Source organism: Rhea pennata, chromosome 6, assembly GCF_028389875.1.
Source record: "Rhea pennata isolate bPtePen1 chromosome 6, bPtePen1.pri, whole genome shotgun sequence".
NCBI lineage: Eukaryota > Metazoa > Chordata > Aves > Rheiformes > Rheidae > Rhea > Rhea pennata.
In genome coordinates, this window is record NC_084668.1 from 22101025 (window position 1) to 22121219 (window position 20195).

Below are 20195 nucleotides of genomic sequence, written 5' to 3' on the forward strand. Positions count from 1 at the left end.
TATTGAATGACCACCTTTGCCTTCCCAGGAGCGAGAGGTAAGCCTAAGCCAAAGGCACAGCCATTATAGCTCGTTTCAGTATGTTACTCTATGTGGATACTTACTCTCTTGAGCTTCTTTACTGTTTTCCCCCTTAATACATACACCACCACCTTCTCATCTGCTCTTAGCATCTTTTCGTTGTCTCCAGTTAAATTACTCACACAGATCACTAGTGATCTGCACTAACACTTGCTGATTTAATTTAGAAAGAAAATGACTGCAAAGTAACAAAAGCAGCACATTTTATTGAAACACTCTTATTTTACATTTGGCTTTTTCAAGATAGATGCACTTTCTGAATCAGCTCGTAGCAAGTTTTAATCCTTCTAGTTGTGAATATTCTCAACTTTATCCATACATAACTTAAACATCTCTGGCTTGGCACAGAGTGTTTGCTCAACACCTCAAAAGCAGCTCAAACACACAACCATCCATCACTGATTACTTCAGCTACAACCACTGCTACCTTCCTTATACTCCACAGTTGCTACTTCAAGCCCATCTGTATAGAAGCAGGATCATGCAGAAACAACTCTGACTTCTCACCCAAGTTCTGAGATCCTAATCTGTGCATGACTGTCTTCACCATTCTACCCAAAATACAATGAGTTTTCTGTGTGCAGTGCGTTCAATGCCGTCTCCTCAAAGCACTCTTCTACAACAGACGACCCTCTTGGAGCGCAAGTCAATTTGATCAGAAGCACCATCACCATAAGAAGATAACCATCCGCTACAACTTTTTCCTAGTCATCCAACAAATGTGAGGACTGCCTTAGCAGGAAATACCCTGCAACTTCTGTTAGTTCTGTCATTTTTTTTCTTCTGGCTTCTCATCAGTGAATCAATTCAGATTCAGTTAATAAAAATATTTTCTATTACTGGCTAGTTTAAAAAAAATCGAAACAAGTAACAACCAGGTGCATGATGGTCAAGTGAGAGATGACTTCTGTGAAGTTTCAAGGCACGTGGCATTTTAAGAAATGCCTGCTGCTTCTACTGAAAGGGCAAGAAACCATTTAGGCATCGTGTGTGTGAAAGACAGCACTGCTAGCAGTCATCATGAGGTAACAGAAACTGTAGTCATAACATGATGACTTCTGAAAGTGGGCCAATTTACCATAGTATACTCTATCAGGAACATTCTCCTGGCTGTTCCACTTCTTCCTTCTATGTTCCTTTATCTTAAGCGTCCTGGTACAAACCCTGGCTCAGCATCATCTCAGGAAGCCCTGCAACTGGGAAATGGTTTCGAGACACGAGAAATAAAACTGGTATTTTTCACCACCATTAACCAAGGCAGTAGTCACCACTCGCAGAAGACTTGTCTTGATTCTTAGTTTCAAATTTCAGCCTAACATTGTTTTTTAGTACACTGTCCTATTTATAGGTACACCAGATTTTTTATTTCTATTGGCAACAGGCTAGTCCAATGCATACTGCTGTACTAGCAAGTTTCATGAAGTATTAGTCTCTATCAGTCAAGCACATATGTCTTACTTCAGATTATTTCTTCCTTGTCTTCTATAAATCCTTCAATTATATAAATCTTTCCCTAGCTGTGTTCTTTTCAAGTTACATTTAATTGGAGTACAGGATGTTTCAAGAGTCAGGGTGGCTGCCGGACGTCTGGGACTAATTTACCTCTAGGGTATGCAGAGGTGTCCAGAAAGCTTCAGCTGTTCCTCCTTTTGCATATGCTACATCACAGGGTAGGAAAAACAAGCACCTGAAGGCTCCTCAAACTCCCCCCTCCCCCAAATCACCCACACTGTTTCTGTTGTGGAAGATGGCAACAGAATGGCTGCAGTAACCATCCTATTCTTAGTAAGCCTGCATTTCAGTTTCTTGTTTTCACAGTACAGAGATACTCTGCTTTGTCCCTATTGCTCATTTTGTCCCATGCTGAAGGACAGATAACAGTGTATCTGCTGCCTTCTCTCCCGCAGCTACAGTATTTTCAACTTTTTGTTTGAATAGGTGTATATCTGGACCAAGTCTCCATGCTATTGATTTTGGACATAATAATGTCATTTTATGGCAACACTGTTGCAGACTCATGCACTTAGTACAATCTCCAGCTAATAAGAGATATTAAGCATCTTTATCACATTTTTATGGCCCATTGTGACCTACCTTTTACAACCCCTAACAAATTTAGGATTGTATCTCTTGATACCTGATGCCCTATGGCAAGCCTTGGTCCAGCTGACTCACAAATAAAGAGATTTTGAAAAGTATATATTTCAGGATTACAAGTTTAACTGATTACATGTTTTCAGCATCACTGTGTTTCATATAGATGCTTTTTCAGATATTCCAGCTTTGCTTCTTTTGATGATAGAACCATAGAATTCCATTCGAAGTATGGAATCTGCAAGACAGTCGTACAAACTTAGTGTTACTATTGTCTGATACAAGGCACATAACACCTTGCAGCTGAGAAAGGGCTCTCTGCTACCTATCATTGCCCACTTTTAAAATATTTTTATCATCTGTGTCCCTTCTAAAAGCTAGACTCTACTACTGAAAAGGATTGTTTCTCTACCCAATTGTTTTTTTTTTTTTATTTATTTATTTAGGTATGGTCAATTTGCTTCCAAAAAGCTGTAATGGTTGCGGAGATGCAAAGCAGATACCCATGCAACACAAGCTGTGACAACCCCATTATACCTTCTCCCATCTGAGGTGCTTTCAAGAGAAAAATCACAGTTCACTACAGCTTGTCCTGATAATCAGGGTATCGGAGTGCAAATAGTCTATCACTAGCATAACATTTACTGTCAGGGAATGTAAGAATGCATGTTTATCCTGTTGAAAAAACAGACTTAGGACTACAGAAGAATTCTAGTTAAAACTACAGTAGGTAACACAGTCACTATATAGGAGAATCTGCATTAATGTGCCTCCATTACCTGGGTGTATCTACACTGGAGGGTACTGGCTACTAAGTGTCTTTCCTGACAGTATTATTGCTTTAGCAGATGGACAGCGTCCATATCCATCTTGCAGCTGCCGGAAAAGGTTCTGCATCAGTAAACATAAGCGTATATGTACCATTTTTTCTAGAGTAGAAACCTTTTGGTGAATTTAACCGAAATTCCAGCTTCCCTCTTTCTCCTTTACTCAGGCAATGAGGAGGTTGCTAGTGTGCTACAGTAAGGTAAGTCTAAGATAGTTTAACTTCAGTTTTGCTGTAGCTGCTTTTAGTGAAGGTAAAAGGTCTATAAAGTGCTTACACCATCTTGAAAACAGCTTGAAATTCCCCTCCACCAACACAAAAATTGTTCTTGCCCAACAGGTGCTTTTAACTACTAGAAGAAAACTATCTTTGAAAAGCTGTTGCAAGGAGAGTGTATCAATTTGCACTGTCCACACAAGTCCGTAAGGATATAGTAAACTGGTGACTCCTCACCTGTACTACACGGTACCCCAACATTTCCAGGTGTCTTTTTTTCACTGCAGTTTCACCTTTCATGTGACGTGAATCCTTGCTAAAGGCTTTTGGATCAAGAAATTCCAAGGCAATTCTACAAACAACAAAATCGTGTTTTACTTTCAAGTTTTCCCTGAATATCAAAAAATGATATTCCTATCTCAGTATTGATAGTTGCAGTAAAACTATTACTAGATACACCTCACAATTCACAGAAAAAGAAAAATTCAACAATTCATTGAAACTAGACAAGGTATTTTCTCCTCACAAGTATCTACACATGCTTGAACTTCACATGGTTTAGAAAAGCACTTCCTCCTTTTATCTGTGTTTAGTTCAAACAGCAAAACCAGCCTAACTGGCATTTTCAAGGCATTCATTTGAAAAGGTGGGAGGAAAAACAGGATTTCCATCTCATAAAACAGATTTCAAGAAGGTCTGTCTGTACTGGGGAGGCTAAACCTCATAAAGGGTTTGGGAAAGGAAAAAAAAAAACAAAAACAGATAGCCTACAGCTTACAACAACTACTTACGACATAAGTGTCAACAATCTGATCTAAACTCAAAAAGCTAACGTGTACTAACCTCTGAGCGCCTGGTGGCAGAGCATTTCTCTCAGCATCCCTCTTGTCATGTCTCAAGTGTATTCCCTCCAAATCATCCAAAAGTATGTTCTGAGCCATACAGGAAAGAGGTCGTTTATTTTTATCCAGAATGCATTCAAAATCTGTGAGAAAACACAACAATCCAGTATGCTCATAAAAAAAGGAAAATGAATGTGATCTGTGTAGTGTTTAATTTTAGAAAAAAAGTAATAACAATAATTAGAGATACCCAGCATTTTTCTGGGTATTTTTAAAACTTTAAAATGCTGTATTTTATACAAATTGCCAAAATTTCTTATTTATGATATCTTGTAGCCTTAGAACCTGCATCCTCAGGGGCATTCTAACCTTAGTGGTAATGGTACCAGAAGTCTCTAACAATCCTTAGAGGGTTAACTGCTCACCTATTTCATAATAGTATGGTGTGAGAACAGATATTCTTGTGTAATGACTTCCTCCTAAGATCTCTGCCAGCATTCCGTGAACATGCTGTCTCAGTGAACTTATCCTTCTACTGCCTACAAAGAGAAAATAAAGAGTTCATATATCAACACTTCCACAGCTGAAGTTTTGAAATAGAAATTTGTGACATTTTTTGACAGCCAGCTTTTTCTCTCCTGAATTACTTACCTTTAAACAAGACTTGCTGGCAGTAGCGTTCATGAAACCAAGGGATGTGAAACTCTGGGCATTCCAGACAGACTGCTCTGTTCAGTTTCATGAGGCACGAGCGGACCTTCTGCTTTGACGTGTCGGATAGGACTGAGTTAAACAAAATAAGGTGTGAGCTGAAACGTGGAAACTCAATACACTGCACAAAATTGCTACCTCTGAATTCTTTACTAGATGCATAGCCACCTCTATACTGTGGTATTTATAAACTTCATGCTGCAGAATCTTAAAAATCATTTCAGAATCCCCTAGGGAAAAGAAAAAAATGCCAGTTTGCTCAATGTTAAGAACAGCAGAAAGTTAGAAGAAAGCAGCAATTTAAACTTCTATCATTTATCTGGCAACAGCACACTGATAGCAAACAACATACAGATGGAGAGGAAGGAAACTAAAATTTGAAATGAATGCTCAGTCTCGTACTTACAGAGAAAGGAGAGTGCTGGGACTCATTTGTTGCAGATAAGAATTCCCCATTATTTCTTGAGCTTTGGACTGTGACTTTTTCTAGTAATATTACTACAGTCAAGTAATTTTATTTCCAATAATAATAGAAGAGTTTTTAAATACTGAGTGAAGTAAATTGACGATAAAATTAATTTTGAATGGGCTTCTCTCATCTGGAAACAACATCTGCAGCATATGTCAGTATTTTTAAATAAAAACTAAGTTTTTGTCCACTGTTTCCCTTTAAGCACTGAAATAATGACTAAGTTATACAGAAGAATCTTTCCTGGAGACTAAACTATTTAAAGATTAATTTTACTTCTCAAGTCACTTATATGTTCACAACTCCATTTTTATGCTAAATACTACATAATCAAATTCATAAGAAAGCTAGATACCTACCTTCAAGCTGAGCATCCAGTTTGCTTAGGAAAGATACATTAAATATCATCTTTATCAGAACTGGAGGAAAATAGCCAACCACTGCCAAAACATGACCAAGCAGCACCAAATGGTGAGTTTCAAAACAACCTTTAAAAACCAAACACAAGTACCTATTAACAAATGATGCGAACCTGGAAGGACTTGCAATGCTTCCCCCACTCCCTGCAACTCATCCAAGTTTCTCTTTTAATGTACTAAATGAACATAAAGAACTTTGGTTTATAGTGTAAAACCAAAGCCAAATGAAGGAGTACCTTCGCACAACTGCACCAAGGTGCACAGTGACCCTTACCAGTTCTTGCAGGAGGAAGTGAGTTAGTCTTAAAAATACTTAAAATATTTCAGTAGCCAATAAATTTTAACACAGTTCTCTGAGGCTGTATCATCGGCCAAGACAATTTTGCATTCTTGTACATCTTACCTCAACATTTCTTTCTGATTGATCTTAAAATTTATGCTGTTTCCAAATAATGATTCCCTGAGAACACCACAACAAATATTTCCAATGACATCATAGCTAATTAATCAGAATTTACTCTTTCTTTATATTACAACTCAGTATACCTTGCTAGTCCTTTATCAACAGCTATTCTAGAGGACAAAATGAATTTTTAAAACCCAACAGAAACATATATTGAATCTTGTAAACCAGTAGTGGTAACATACAAATGCATTTTTTTCCCTTTGCTTAAAAAAACGCCATTCCATTCCCATTTTTGTAAGTACAAATAATACCTTTCAATGATAATCATTTTTTATAGTGTCATCATATCACTGGGCAATGCACTTACTCAAGTTAGAAATAAGGCGTTGGATGCAATTCTCAAAGAACTCTTCATTGGCAGGAGGGTCATAGTTCAAAATAGAGAAAAGGTAGAGAATAAAATATATTTCTAAGGGATGGAGCTGGAAAAAGAAACATTCTAAATTAAGTCACTGCAAAATATTCTAATATTCTAATACAATAGAAAGGGTTTTATAATTCATTCAAAACTGAGAGATTTAACACTAGGTGAGCTATTTTAAAACCTTTTTCTTTTATTTCTCATCTTTTCCTAGACAAAAATATAAAAAGAATTAAATGTAGATATTGCTAATAATTAAAATTTATTTGATGTAGAAGATCCAAGTGTTACTGTATGCTTAGATTTTAACAAGGTTGAGATTTTAACAAGCTCTTAACAGGGTTTCCCATCAAAGGCTCTTAAGGAAACTACATTGTCATCGGTTAAAAGAGAAGGTCTTCTATATAAATAACAGATTAAAAAGGAGGAAAAAAAACCATAAAGAAAATACAGTAATTTTGACTACAGAGACAGACTACAGGGGGAGATCCCCACAAGAATGGGTGCTGTAAAAATATACACTGTGTGATACGACTTTGCTGTACAAAAAATAAAAAATAATTTAAGATGTCCAACTATAAAGCTGAATGCCAAGGATTACGGTTGACCTTCTAACACATCAAATAATAAAATAAGAAAGGAAAATTAAAGAGGATAAAGTAAATGCAAAATAACATACATGAAAGAAAAACAGCCTTGAGCGTACATGGACAGTGATGAACTCCAAATCAGTTACACCGAAGAAAACTCTTGGATAAAAAGACTGTGAATTGTTCTCTGAAACGCATTAATGCTCAGAAGAAACCCCTAGCATTTAGTGTGTGTTTTCATTTATTATGAAAGCAAAAGAGAATAGAAAAAGAAATATCATCATATTATGCTCTGTTTTCACCTTAAAGACATAAAGCTGTAGAGAAGGCAAAAACGTCTTTTCATATAAACTGAAACCCAATGAAATTTTCAGATCGCAGATTAAGAAACAGAAGGAAACACTTTTACACAGATCATGATTACCTTGTAAAAAATCATTGCCACTGCATTGTTTTATGAAGACTTGAAGAAAAAAAGTCAATTAATAAAAAAGACAGAGCAGAGATGCATGAGCAGCTATGCTATTAAACAGGCTTATCCAGAGGCAACCTTTAGTCCATAAAATCTAGCATTCAGGACTGGAACTAGAATGACTTTTGCTCCAACATAGGAGGGCCAGTACAAGCTGTGTCCATCACGGAAAAGTAGGAGACAGCTACAGTGATTTAGACACTGTTCTGCTTCTGAAACTGTAGCCAAGACGAAATCTATACTATAAACAACAGTTTCATTCTATTAATTTAAAATTGCTATATATTATATAAAACTGCTACATGTAAAACTATTACAAGTGAACTGTAAAGGTGACTTATGTATACTATCTACAAAAATAATGTTCCACATCTCAGCAAAATCCTCACTCTCACTTAAAATGGTGGTTTCAAGACAATAAATCCCTCTAGTTAAAAGTATTGAAGTCAATGGACTTCTGGGGTTTGAATCCCATTTCATTCATTCCTAACTTGTCCTTTCTTTGAATAACTTAAATAGTAGATTGAAGAAAAAAACGTAATACCTTGTCTATATTTTGAACAGTCACAGAAGCTATTCGGTCAAGTAACAAAGCACAGCGGTGGTTTGTTTTTATAAGCAAAAAAGAAAACCCTAACACATTTGCCCATGTTATTTGGTCTATCAAGCGCTGACACGTAGCCATAGTTTCCTCAGAGAGGACTTCTTCAAACCATTCTCCGTTCACATATGTAAGTTCTTCCAGCAGAAGATCTAAGTTGTTGGCTTTCTGAAGCCTCTGAAATCCACAGTCATTCAGTTCCTGTAACAGCTTAGCGCATAGCTCCGAAGTGTTTTGCCAGTGCAACTGGTCATAATGATTCCATTTGACAAGAGCCGTAGCAATGCAATTCAAATGAGGGAGCCTGCACTGAGGCAGAACTGCAGCTGCTTTGTTTATAATGATTTCCTCCACTTGAGAGGAAGGAAGCATGGCAAGAACACGAATTATTGCAGCACTATCAGCAGGTATGACACTAGATTTTAAAAAACTGGAAGAGATAAAGAAATAAAAACAGAACATCAGTATTGACAAAGTGCAAATGTTTAGAAAAAGCAAATAAATGATGCACATGAAAAATATATTTTAAAAGTTAAAGCTGCATCTCATCCCAAACTCGTAGGATGTAGAAAATTAATGATACATTCTGCATTCATGTGAACTTTTACTACCAGCCTTTTTTCCTTCTAATTAATTCAAAATTGAAAAGGTAATAGGACAGGCAGCATCTTAGTCAACTGGTGATGCTTCAAATGCTACTGATGAAATACAGAAGTCCCTAACAAGGGAAGATACTGAATCTTTGGGTTTCTAGGACCCAGACAATTTCAGTGACTGAGATCTGGATGCTGCCTGAAGAAGACAAAAAAAATTAACATTCAGCCAAAGGACTGCACTCCTACAAAGGAGCAGTGGAAGCAGTGGTGGCAGATCTATTCTCCTATGACTCCTGAGATGGTTTCCTCTCTAAGTAGCAGCTGTACAAAGCTGAGGCCTAACTAGAAAATTCTTCTGTCAAAAGGAGAGTACTTCTGCTTTGTACTTTCAGTTGTGCTGACCACAGCATCCTTGCTGCACATTCATCATTACTTGTTCTTTCAAACATCAGAGTCATTAATACTGATCTTCCCTCTAAAGTAATGATCAAAATTACCTGTTCATTGTCATTATATTGCAATGGGAAATGAATCTATTTGAAAAAGTATCACACTTATTAGCTGATACTACCAGGTCTACAACAAAGACCATAACCATGTCCTGTCTTCTGATTTATGCTTAATAGAATCAAATTGTTTTAACAGTTTGTTACTTCTTCATATTTTATGAAAAAAATACAATTTAATATCTTGGCTTGTTATTTAAAATATTAAGCACACAACCATTTAATACTTACACTAAACAGGCAATTACTTTTACCAGAAAGACACACTTACCCAAATAGCAACTTTTTTAGCTTGTCAAACAGCTCCAGATTGTGGCAACGCAGCAAAACCAAGTACTGTGCTAACTTTACCAACTGTAATACATGATAGTTATCCAAATGTTTGTGCAGAGTAGAAGCCATTCTGAATACAAACAGAAAAAAAAATGACATTATTATGTGGAAGACATTACAAAGTGCAATACCTCACAGGAAGAAGATGTGTCCTGCAGCACATGGTACCTAAGTGGCTGGTGGAGGGCATGGTACCTAGAGGAGGGCTGCATACACCTCTGCCCCTCCCCATCTCAGTCATTTTGATGGTATTCTGCTTAGACATAGCAGTCTCTCTCTGCTTAGTGAATTGCAGTATTAAAGCCTTCATCACAGCAAAATAGCTACTTCACTCCAATAATTTCTGATGCAGATTTTACAATTAGTTAAATTTATAATTACTTAAACTACTTAAATCATCAGAATGAGTGAAGCAAGACCTTGAATGCAATAAACTAGAACAGCACCACCAGCTTCAGCACAACTACACTCACTTATAAGGTAACAGTGTTGGCCTAAAGCTGCAAGATAGGGCTAGATTTATATGAAGAGGTAATATTTTGTCTTAGACCTTCTTCAGCCAATGAGGTTCAAGGAGAAAAAGCATGAATTCACTTGATCTTCTCATTAATACTACACTGCTGCTTTTTTTCCAAGGATCTGTTTGGTTCATGCAACTACATTTAATCTGGAGTAGTTGCTCACAAACTGCATTTAACTCCGCTGCATCTGTGTCAAATCTGAGGACAGTTTTCAGGCCCAAAACCTCAACTGCTTTTTCTTTCACTGTATCAAAGATACTACCTCTCTCTATAAACCACGCTCAGTTAGCAACTGCACGAAATCTGACCCAAATTCTTACTTAGAGCTGCAATACCCAATTGTTTAAAATAGGGCATGATAACTCCTGAAGAAACAGTAGTCACAGTATTTGTTAGATAGGACACATTCTTTGCGAGCTACTACATTCTCATTTGTCTTATCAGTTAACAACAACAAATTCAGTAAAATATTAGAGGCTGTGTTTATTCAGATAGGATCACATATTTGTAAATAAGCTAAGAACTATATTATACTATCCTGGTCAGATAGAATTGCCCTTCTGCGACGATTCTTGAATCGCCCCAAATACTTTTGGTCAGATGTGGTATTCTATAGTCTGTAATAGCTAATTATCTAGAGAGTTTATGCATTTGTCTATGAGAGACAGAACTACCCATCCCTTCAACCAATTTATTGGATATTATATAGTTTACCATAATAAATGGAAGCAGTTTACCTAGAGAATACAATTTTCTACTAGTATCAAAAAAAAATTACTTTTGGAGTAGATGAGAATTTCTGCATTTCATTTTCTGCATCGTCTTCAGTATTACCAGTACTTGATGACTGCTAAATCCTTCTGCCATGCACACTGCAGTAACCAGCAACCTAAAGAGGAAAAGACACATTCACCAAAGAAAAAAATGTTGAAAATCTGCAGCAAACATTGTAGCAATTTTGTCTAGAAAAGGAGGAAAAGTACCAAGAGAACTACTTCAGAAAATTTGGGAAAATGGATTCCCCCAAACTAGAGACCTTGTTCCATGTACTCTTCTTCTGAACAAGGATTGGTGTGGCAGAGATAAGGAGATGAAAATGCTTAAGATCCATACGTACTGCTCTGATGCTAGAAATGAGTGAGCCGAACACTTCTGCAAGTACACAAAAACCAGAAGGTAGTCTAAGACACCAAATAATTCACCATCAATGAGCAAGCTATACCTAACAGAATCAAACATGAGTTGAACTGGTTCTGGAAAAAATAAGGCTAATGACTTCTTCTGCCTCACATTCACTTTTATTAAAAAAAAGAAAAAAAAATCTAAGAAAAGCTTATGGCCATTTAAGGCAAAACCAATACAGGCTTCCGTAACTGATTGTGCCAGTATATTCAGAGCTTTAAAGGAAAGCTAATGCTTATGAAGAAAAGTCAGAAAATATGACTAATCATAACTACTACAATAAATTCAGCCTAAAACGGCAGACTGCCCCCCAAAATAGCTTTGAAAGGCCCATGAGTAACACCATCCCAGAAGAGGATTTTCTGTGCATTACAGGGAAAAATATGCAGAGCCAGAGCTGCCACTCAGTACTATCCTCTAGTTGTTAACTGAATGCTGAAGAGTTTGCTGCAAGAACAGGTATAAACAAAAATAAATAAAAATGTTACTAAATTTACCTTTCTCTTACCTCGGGTCCTGCCATAGGCCCAAGAATAAAAAATAATTTTGTAAAAGTTTCAGGATCATTATAATCATCTATAGATTCAGACAGCAGCTGTTTAGCAACCAAGCGGAATTCCGTATTGTCTAAACCAAGCTGCTCATACAGTCCAAAAATAAGACTAATATTGTGTATATCAAGATGGCAGGCACTTTTAAGGAAAATCTTGTTGCATTTTTCTAGCAATGGATGATATGCCAGTTTAACGTTTTGAAGAAACAGTGCTATTCTTTTGGCATAGTTGAAGTGGACTTCATCTTCTGCCCCCAAAAGCTGTTCAGCCTTCTGTAGTAATCGATCTCGAAAACTCTGTGAGATAACATCAGATATGCTGATCATCAAAACTGACAAGATCCTAAAAAAAAAAAATCAAAAGATTTCACACTTATGCATCGAATATTTTAAGTATTGGGTTTTAGATTTCTTAAATTAGCCAAAGTGGGAATATTAGTCAGGGTGTTGCTAACTTCTGTCTCAACAGGAATTTTAAGTCCAGTGTAGAAAATATAGCTGAGCAAAAAAATTTGTCCTACCGAAGCCAAAATTCTGCTTTCAGTGAATTTCTAAAGCAATTAGGATTTTTCTACCATTACTTACAAAGTTTTATGTGATGAAAGTGTTTGCCTGAGGCAAGTCCCTGATTTGGATTTGTGAAAAGATCTTTCATGTTCAGTGGAAACTAAAATTAAAGAAAACTCGAACAATTCTCAAGAGACAGAATGGAGAGCAGAATCACCAGAATTCTTGAAGAAAACCTGCCTTCCAATGGGGCCAATAGGGAAAAAGCTGACAAATAGTTTTGCAAAGAAATGCAGTCCCATTTAATGACTATTTCACAAGCAGGTTCCTCAGATACACAGAAAAGACTGTTGGGACTGATGATGCCGTTTAAAGCAGAAAAGGACAGCAACCTTTGCTATAATGGAGGCAAGAAAAAAAAAAAGTTGGACTTTTTGCACTGGGGCCTGGTTTTAATTAATTTTAAAGTACTTTGAAGATAAATAAAAATAACATTGCTTCGATGTTGTTTACTGCTATTCACAGTAGTGAACTAAATCCATGTCGGGGCAGGGAAACTACCAATGTCATGGAATGAAGACATCTTCTGGTGAGTCATTAGCAACTAAATTCTCAGAAAAGCCCACGTAAAACTTAGAATCAGGGCAAAGCAATATCTGATGTTTTTCCCACTTTAAGTAGAACATTATATTTAAACAAGTTCTTCAATTGGTTATACAGAAGTTCTTCCCAAAATAATTGGGGAAACGCATTCACCTGAGCAAACTCATCTATGAAAACCAACACCCTCATACAAATTGCCTCTGTCACACAAACCCCAAGCTGAAGAAAAGCAACATTCAGTTCAGAAAGCAAGGTGTTTAGTGAGCACAGCCCACTAATCATGACACATTGCTTCTACACTTACCTTATATCCTGTATAGAATCCAGTTTCATGTCCACAATATGAGCTATTTTGCCAATTAGGGGACTAAAATGCATGTGCTGCTTGTATAAACACAGTGCAAATTTAGACAGGGCTGGCAGGCTAAGTCTGTTAAGACATCAAATAAAGAAAGACAGAACGCTTACTTTTTAATTTTAGTGAATAACAAAAGTAACAATCTAATATAAGAACTATATAACAGATAAGATTATATTCAAATTACAAAACATGGAAACAAAACATCAAAGCATTGCCCATTTGGTCACACGTAGTGATACTTCAGACTTCACCAAAATAAACTGTAATCGATAAAGTCACCTAGGAATTTTATATTACAGTATATTATATGTACAGAGTTTTGCAAAAAAATAGAAATTTTTAGGTTTAGTCAGATCACTGTAAGGAAATCTATAATGATTATCTTATCGAGCAGTAAATTTCCAAACAGCTAAAATGAATATGAGCAAGTTAATATCTGAAAGTAATTTTGTGTTCAGACTAGACTGAATTTATATACTGGTCAAGATGCCCCAGTTGTTAAGCTAGGACAGGCAATTCTGTGATGCTGATGACAAAACTGACACTAGCTCCTGCCATCAACTGGAGATTAAAGAATTAAAATTAAAATATCAAAAGCAAAAAAAAGTGCAAAGGGAAAATATAAAAAATTTACTAATATTAAGATAAGCCAGGAGTTCTAATTACCATTTAAGAGTAGAACACCAAGCACTACATACTAAGATAAAATTGTAAATGTTAGAACTTCCAGCTTACTTCAAACATATACATCTCTACAGCTAACATATTTCAAAATCTTAATGTGTCAGTCCTCTATTGTTGCACTATGCAAACATCTTCTTGAACATCTGTGCCCCAAATACCATCAATACTCAAAGCATTCATCTTAAAAAAATCCCTCCTAAAACCCTTCAAAAATACAACTGATATTTAAAATACTTACAAAATGTTTAAAACCTCTGGTAAATACTCTGAGAACTCTTGTGCAGCCTCACATAAAGCAACTACGCTTGCAATTTACAGCTTTCAAAAAGGATAGAAGTACTGTACTTACTTTTCTAATCTTTTCCACCCTTCTGAAACAAGCACTTCTGCTAGAGAATCATGGTCTTCAACATTCAGCCTTCAGAACAGCCAAAGATAAAACAATTAAAAAGTTTGCTTTTAAAGTTATAAAGAAACCATGTAAGAGAGGTAAATATCCTGTTATTATTTATCATAGTTTTACATTTCTATCACTCCCTCCATCCAAACATATGTACCTAAAACCAAATTATAATAATTTGTGCATTAATAATCTAATCTCCACTGAGATTGCAAAACATCAGTCATTTTGTATCTGGAAAACAGAGACACAGGAAGCAGGCAAGTTGTCTAGCAAGTTGTCTGTGCCACAGTCAGAGTACAAAGCATGGAGAGGTCAATCTACTTATGGTCTGAATTTTGACTAAAAAGTCATTCTCTTATTCCTTTCAGATATAAAATGTAATGTTGTAAGAGGACTGCTAGTTAGCAGGGGATTTAAGGCTGTAAAGTTTTCTAATCTTAGAAATGCAACATCAATAAAGAAGTTAGCAGAAAAATGTATTTATCAAATATTGCACTGAATAAAAGGTTTTAAACTGTGTATTTTTGAAGTATTTTGTTGGACTGACTTTTGATACATGACGTGGAATTGAACATAATATCGCTTACCTCAGAATACTGTACAGGGTGTCCACCACAACCTCATTTTCCATATATTTTACCTTGTTTTCTGCCAAAACGTGAAGAGTAAGAAACTGGGAGTGATTTCTTACATAGTTGTTAGTCCTTAATGGAAGCGGCCTCTTCTTTTGTAATTGCCACAGCACATTCAGCGCACTTCCCACATGTTTTTCAGAAAGCCTGGCCTTGTTCCTTCCAATGAGACTGAACACTTCATCTTCATGGGTGCAGCTATTTATCTGGCTCAGAAGCAGGTCATTGCTCAGAGTTCGAGCTTGGCAACGTCTTAGTGCAAACAAGCAAACCTGCCTCAAACAAAGCATTTTGTTATGTCTACCAGCTGTCTTTAAGGTGTCCAGAAAGATTCCTCTTTCACTTTTCACAGTAAACTATGTTGTTACGAAGTTGGGCATTTGAAAAACAGAAGCTTAAGAATTCAGTTCTATTGCACCTGTAATGAGATTGAATTAAGACAGTTAAATACAGTCATAACTATTGGCTAAAAATGAGCGTCTCCACTTATAATTCCCTGAGCTAGTGTAAGCTTGAAAAGAACTTAAAATCAAAATTTTTCTCAGAGATGTTCCTAACAATGAAAACTTAAATGCTTAGATGCACTGGGAAAACTTAGTACATTCTGTAAATTTTGAAATTTAGAAACCCTCCTTTAAAAGGCGTATGCGCCATCAAGCTAGTACTGAGAAGACAAAGCTGAGGCAGGCAGTTCATGACCACATCGAGCGAGGCGCTCTCTTTTTGCCAGCGTGGGCTCTGACAACCGCCAGGAAATACAGCTGCTGGCTGTAAAAGGAAGTGATCCAGCAAGTGATGCAGAGCTCCTGAGCTGGCATCCCTGGGCTAATGTGGCCTTATGCATGGGTATAGCCCACAATGACATCAACTGTTCTCCATCTACGAGCTTCTTCTGGAGTTTCCTTTCCAGGCTGCTTTCCTTAGTACACGGCCTATGTCCTGTAAACTCATGTATGGCTTCCAGTCAGGAAGGCTGCCTATCTCTGTAATATTATCAGTCACAACACATCAGCTGAAATCACCCTCTGTGAAAAAGAAAAGCTTCCACTGTAGTGGAAGTCTTATCTACTGAAATCCGGTAAACACTCACTTGTTTTCTTAATACATCCCCCAGTTTCGCATACAGCGCTAACAACAACGTAGTTTACAACCGACAGAATGGGTTCCAAGCTCCAGCAAACAAAACCACTAGTGGTAAATGTCATAGTACAACAAAAAAACTCACCAAAATCCCTTATCACAGAGGTCATGGAAAAAGTGGAAATGGAAAAACTCCTGCTTTAGAGGGTATAATCAGTAAAACCAAAAAATATCAATATACCTTTTTCCCCATCAGCAGACTTCACGGATGCTCTTCAATTGCACACAATTCCATCTGCCTAGCATCAAGACCAGGACAGCAGCATACAGTAGGCCTACTAAGAAAGAAAAATCCTTCTCATTTGAGCTATGTAAGACATTAAACTCATTCCACGAGACTAGATACAAATGGATTGTTTTTGATGTCTGCACATTCAACTTCAAAGAATAAAAAGTTATATGACACTGCACCACATCGCTGTCACTGTTACTGAGGCAGATACAAGGCAGCTAAAATGAAGTAATTTTCATTTATGAACTGTTATAAAATGAAGGGTTTTCTTCCCTATGCGAAGTGAAAGAACATGAAAATAAAAAGATACCTCTTTTCCAGTTATTATACATTAAATAACTTTTTATATAGTGACTTGCTTTCTGCTCCCAATCACAGATCACTTTTATTGCTTCTATGAGTTCTGTACAACAGTTTCTTTTCATGGAATTTATTCTGATTTAGCTCCAGAAAAAGTTACGTGACATTGTTTATTCCATGCAATCTTTATAAAAAGTGTTGTTGCCTTTTCTCTTTGTACACAACTACAGGCTTTCAGAAGTAGTTGAGACTTCTTAATATGTGATTTTTATGATGTGGACTAAAATAATCTAAAGTACAGGTCAACAGTTGATGAAGCCACGGTTAACTCAAAATCTAGTAGTATTCAAGCCTCAAGTACTAAACTGACTACATTTACAAGACCACTTGACAATGTTGATGATTTTACAATTTTTCCAAGTTATTTAAAAACATTTGTTCTGTTCCCGTTTGTTGTATAGCTGCACATGAATGGAGCAAACCATAAACAGTTGTGGCAGTAAAAAGCAGAAATAGCCAACTGTTCCACCAACAGCTTTTAAGCAAAAAAACCAACAGAGACTTGTAAAAATTTTTGAACTATGTAACTACCTAATTTAAAGAGATAAAAGATTGCATTTTATCTCTAAAAACATGACAGTAAAGTACAGCTTCAAAAACAGCACAACTTTTTTAACTTATTGCATGACTATCTTTAGAGTTTTAGTTGCAAATGAACATTTTTCTTATCCTGTTTTAGAGAACAGCTACGGAAGCATCAGGCAAATACCTTTAAAAGAATTCTGACATATTGAAACTTGCTTTTAAGATTTCACATGCTATAATACAAAATATTAAAGCAAAGGCTCTTTATTAGTGTATTTTTGCCCTGTTTAACATCCCTCTGTTTTTATACGTCCATCTGATGGAAGGAAAGCCACAGTATCAATTGACGTTTACTCCCCACAGCACTGGCAAGCTGGGCTGCTATCGACACCAGAAGATACAAAACCTCACGCTCGCACACCTTCCTGTAAGGGCCGGCGCAGGGGGATAACACAGCCACTGCAGAGCCCTCCTACCCCTCATCCTCATCGCTGGGAACTGGGATCTCTGTGGAAAATGACCTGTAGGGCATTTCCAAATATTTCTCTCCCTGGAAGGTATTTAGAAGATACAAATCGTTTCTCAGAAACTTTTATGAGATTTTACGTTGTAATTAATTCTAGGATCGCTTAACAAGAAAGACATTAGGAAACTGCATTTGTTTTGCAACTTAGAGAGGCACAGCTGCGGGCCTGGCAGCTCTGCGCTACGGGCAGGCAGGCACGCGCCGCCGCTGCCGGGCCGCCCCACGGGTCCCCGCACCCAGACCGTGATTCCGGAGCCCTGCAGCAAGCAGTGGAGCCCGGGTGGCCCTGCCATGCCCACAGCCCGGCTGCAACGAGCCCGGCCCCGCTCGCAGCACCCCGGCCCCCACCTACCAGCCCGCCGGCAGCCGCCGTCGCCGGGAGGAGCAGGGCGGCGCTCCCCGGGGCCAGGACCGGGCCCCCACCACGGGCTCCTCCCCGCGCCCGGCGGCAGCGGGAGCCCACCCGGGACCGGGGCTGGGAGGCTGCCGCCGCCCCGGGAGGGCCTCGAGCTGCTGCGAGGCAGGGGACGCCCTCGCCGAAAGCCATGCAGCGCGGCTGTCGCGGAAGGGCAAAGCCTGACACCCGAAACACCCCCAAAAACAAAAGAAACCCACCCCAAAACTAAGGAAACAAGGGAATCAGTGTTGTCCGCACAGCTCTCCACACGTCCTCGCACGCCCCGAATGCAGGCAATGCAGACCCGTGCTTCCCTCGCGCCACGGAGGGATGCTGCTCGCTCAAGCAGAGCGGCGCGGCTGAATCCCTGCAGCCACTGCGTCTCTGCGCTGCTATCTACAGCGCGGGCACCCAGAGACAGAGCACTTCCCAAGAGCTGTCGGGGCACATGGGGAGAAAGGAAAAGTCCAGCAACTTAGATCTTGCGAAGGAAACAAAGGCAAATTATAACACCTGATGTGGTCATATTAATTAAAATAAACACAGAAAACCACTTTTTAGCTCTGGGGGAAATAAAAGTTATCAGTTCAGAAAATACACGAAGGGACTTGCATCTTATTTTTACACTTCTTTTATGTTTTACCAAAGCTTTTTGCTTTACCAAAAAATGTTAAAAATGTGCAAGTTCTGGAACACACATCTAACATATGTTGTAACACATATTTATTGTTTACATAATAGCTCCAGATCATCCTTCTAGGCCTTTTCTCACCACCACTGATAATAACTAAAAATGATTAAAACCAGGAATGGGTCAGTCCAGTAGCAACTGATACAATATGATCACAATGTTGTATTCATCACGCTTATTTATTTCTCCAGCTGTGTGTAATGTAATCTGCGATTGTTATCATTCTATCTAACACCACAACCAACATTATTACTGTGACCAACCTTTTATTGGATTGACTGGCTGTTTTGCAACTGCCTATCAAAAATTTAGCTCCGGCATTTTGTCCATTTTTGATATTCTACGAATACCTCATGTGTATACCTCAAGCTGGCACTTACCTTTTTTAAAGAACCTCAAGCCTTGTGCAAACTCACATAAGACCTCCAAGGAATGTGACTTTTCCTATTTTTAGAGGAAAACTATTCTACATTTGTTTGAAGGAGAATTTTGTAATCTGCGGCTCTTTCACTTACCATAAGATGACTAACTTTTTACTGTTGTCTTGTCAAATACACTTGGATGAAATCTGGAATCAATAATGCCTGAAACAAATAGAAACATTAGTTAAAACTATCTTAAGTAAGTCAGATCTACAGGGAATGAAAACAAGATTTACCAATGCAGCTTGTGCCAAAACCTGTGTGATTTATTTAACACAATTCTGCTCACCAATAGCTTCTGCATTTCAGAGCTCAGAGGCCAGCCCCTTGAGACTGGCTTTTTTGCAGAGATCTGGAAGGAGAAAACTGGCTTGCCTGCTTTCTGGGAGGTTATCTGGCTGGTGAGCAGCGGGTTGCTGAACTCCCCCACCTCCCGCTATGCACGGCTCTACTCACCGCAGTGCTCACCGGTCTGAATTTAAAACTTTCAAAGCAGACTCCTAGGTAAGCCTGGCTTTTTTTTTTTTTTTTTTTTTTTATGTTCACAACTTTATGTCTTATCACGAACGTTAATGTCCCTATTTCTAAAATAAAATTACCTTCGCGTGGTAACACGCGATTACCAGGGTGAAATTACCGGGAACGCTTTCAGAAGTCTTCCCGGCCCGCTCCGGGCTCTCACGTGCCGCTGCAGCAGCCAGCCCGCGGCGCCGGGCGCCTCCCGGAGGCTGCGCTCTTCCCGCCGCCGGCCCCTTTGCCGCGCCGGCTCCGCACGGCGGCACCCGGCGACATCCACCCGCGGGCGCCTTCGGCAGCGAAGCACCCGCCTGTCGGGAGCGGCGCGGCGGGCTGCGGTGCCCGCTGCAGGCCCTC

The 20195-nt window shown here is 38.3% G+C and overlaps 1 protein-coding gene across 3 annotated transcripts; it reads right to left on the bottom strand.

The window, feature by feature from the left end:
• Positions 1-267: 267 nt before the first annotated feature.
• On the bottom strand, positions 268-20175 carry FASTKD1 (FAST kinase domains 1). 3 transcript variants are annotated; one of them, XM_062578138.1, is made up of 17 exons: positions 19960-20175; positions 19416-19484; positions 16351-16447; positions 14985-15447; positions 14344-14412; positions 13254-13379; positions 11784-12182; positions 10883-10993; positions 9522-9653; positions 8092-8578; positions 6432-6546; positions 5599-5727; positions 4711-4842; positions 4485-4598; positions 4061-4202; positions 3455-3569; positions 268-2413 (listed from the first exon to the last, which is right to left on the bottom strand). In XM_062578138.1, exons 4-17 carry the CDS (start codon positions 15317-15319, stop codon positions 2324-2326), a joined length of 2496 nt encoding a protein of 831 aa, XP_062434122.1. In that variant the 5' UTR covers positions 15320-15447; positions 16351-16447; positions 19416-19484; positions 19960-20175; the 3' UTR covers positions 268-2323. The 3 variants fall into 3 exon arrangements, with proteins under 3 accessions (XP_062434122.1, XP_062434123.1, XP_062434121.1); XM_062578139.1 differs by having other exon boundaries at positions 14985-15301; positions 19922-20175; XM_062578137.1 differs by having other exon boundaries at positions 19922-20175.
• Positions 20176-20195: the final 20 nt, after the last annotated feature.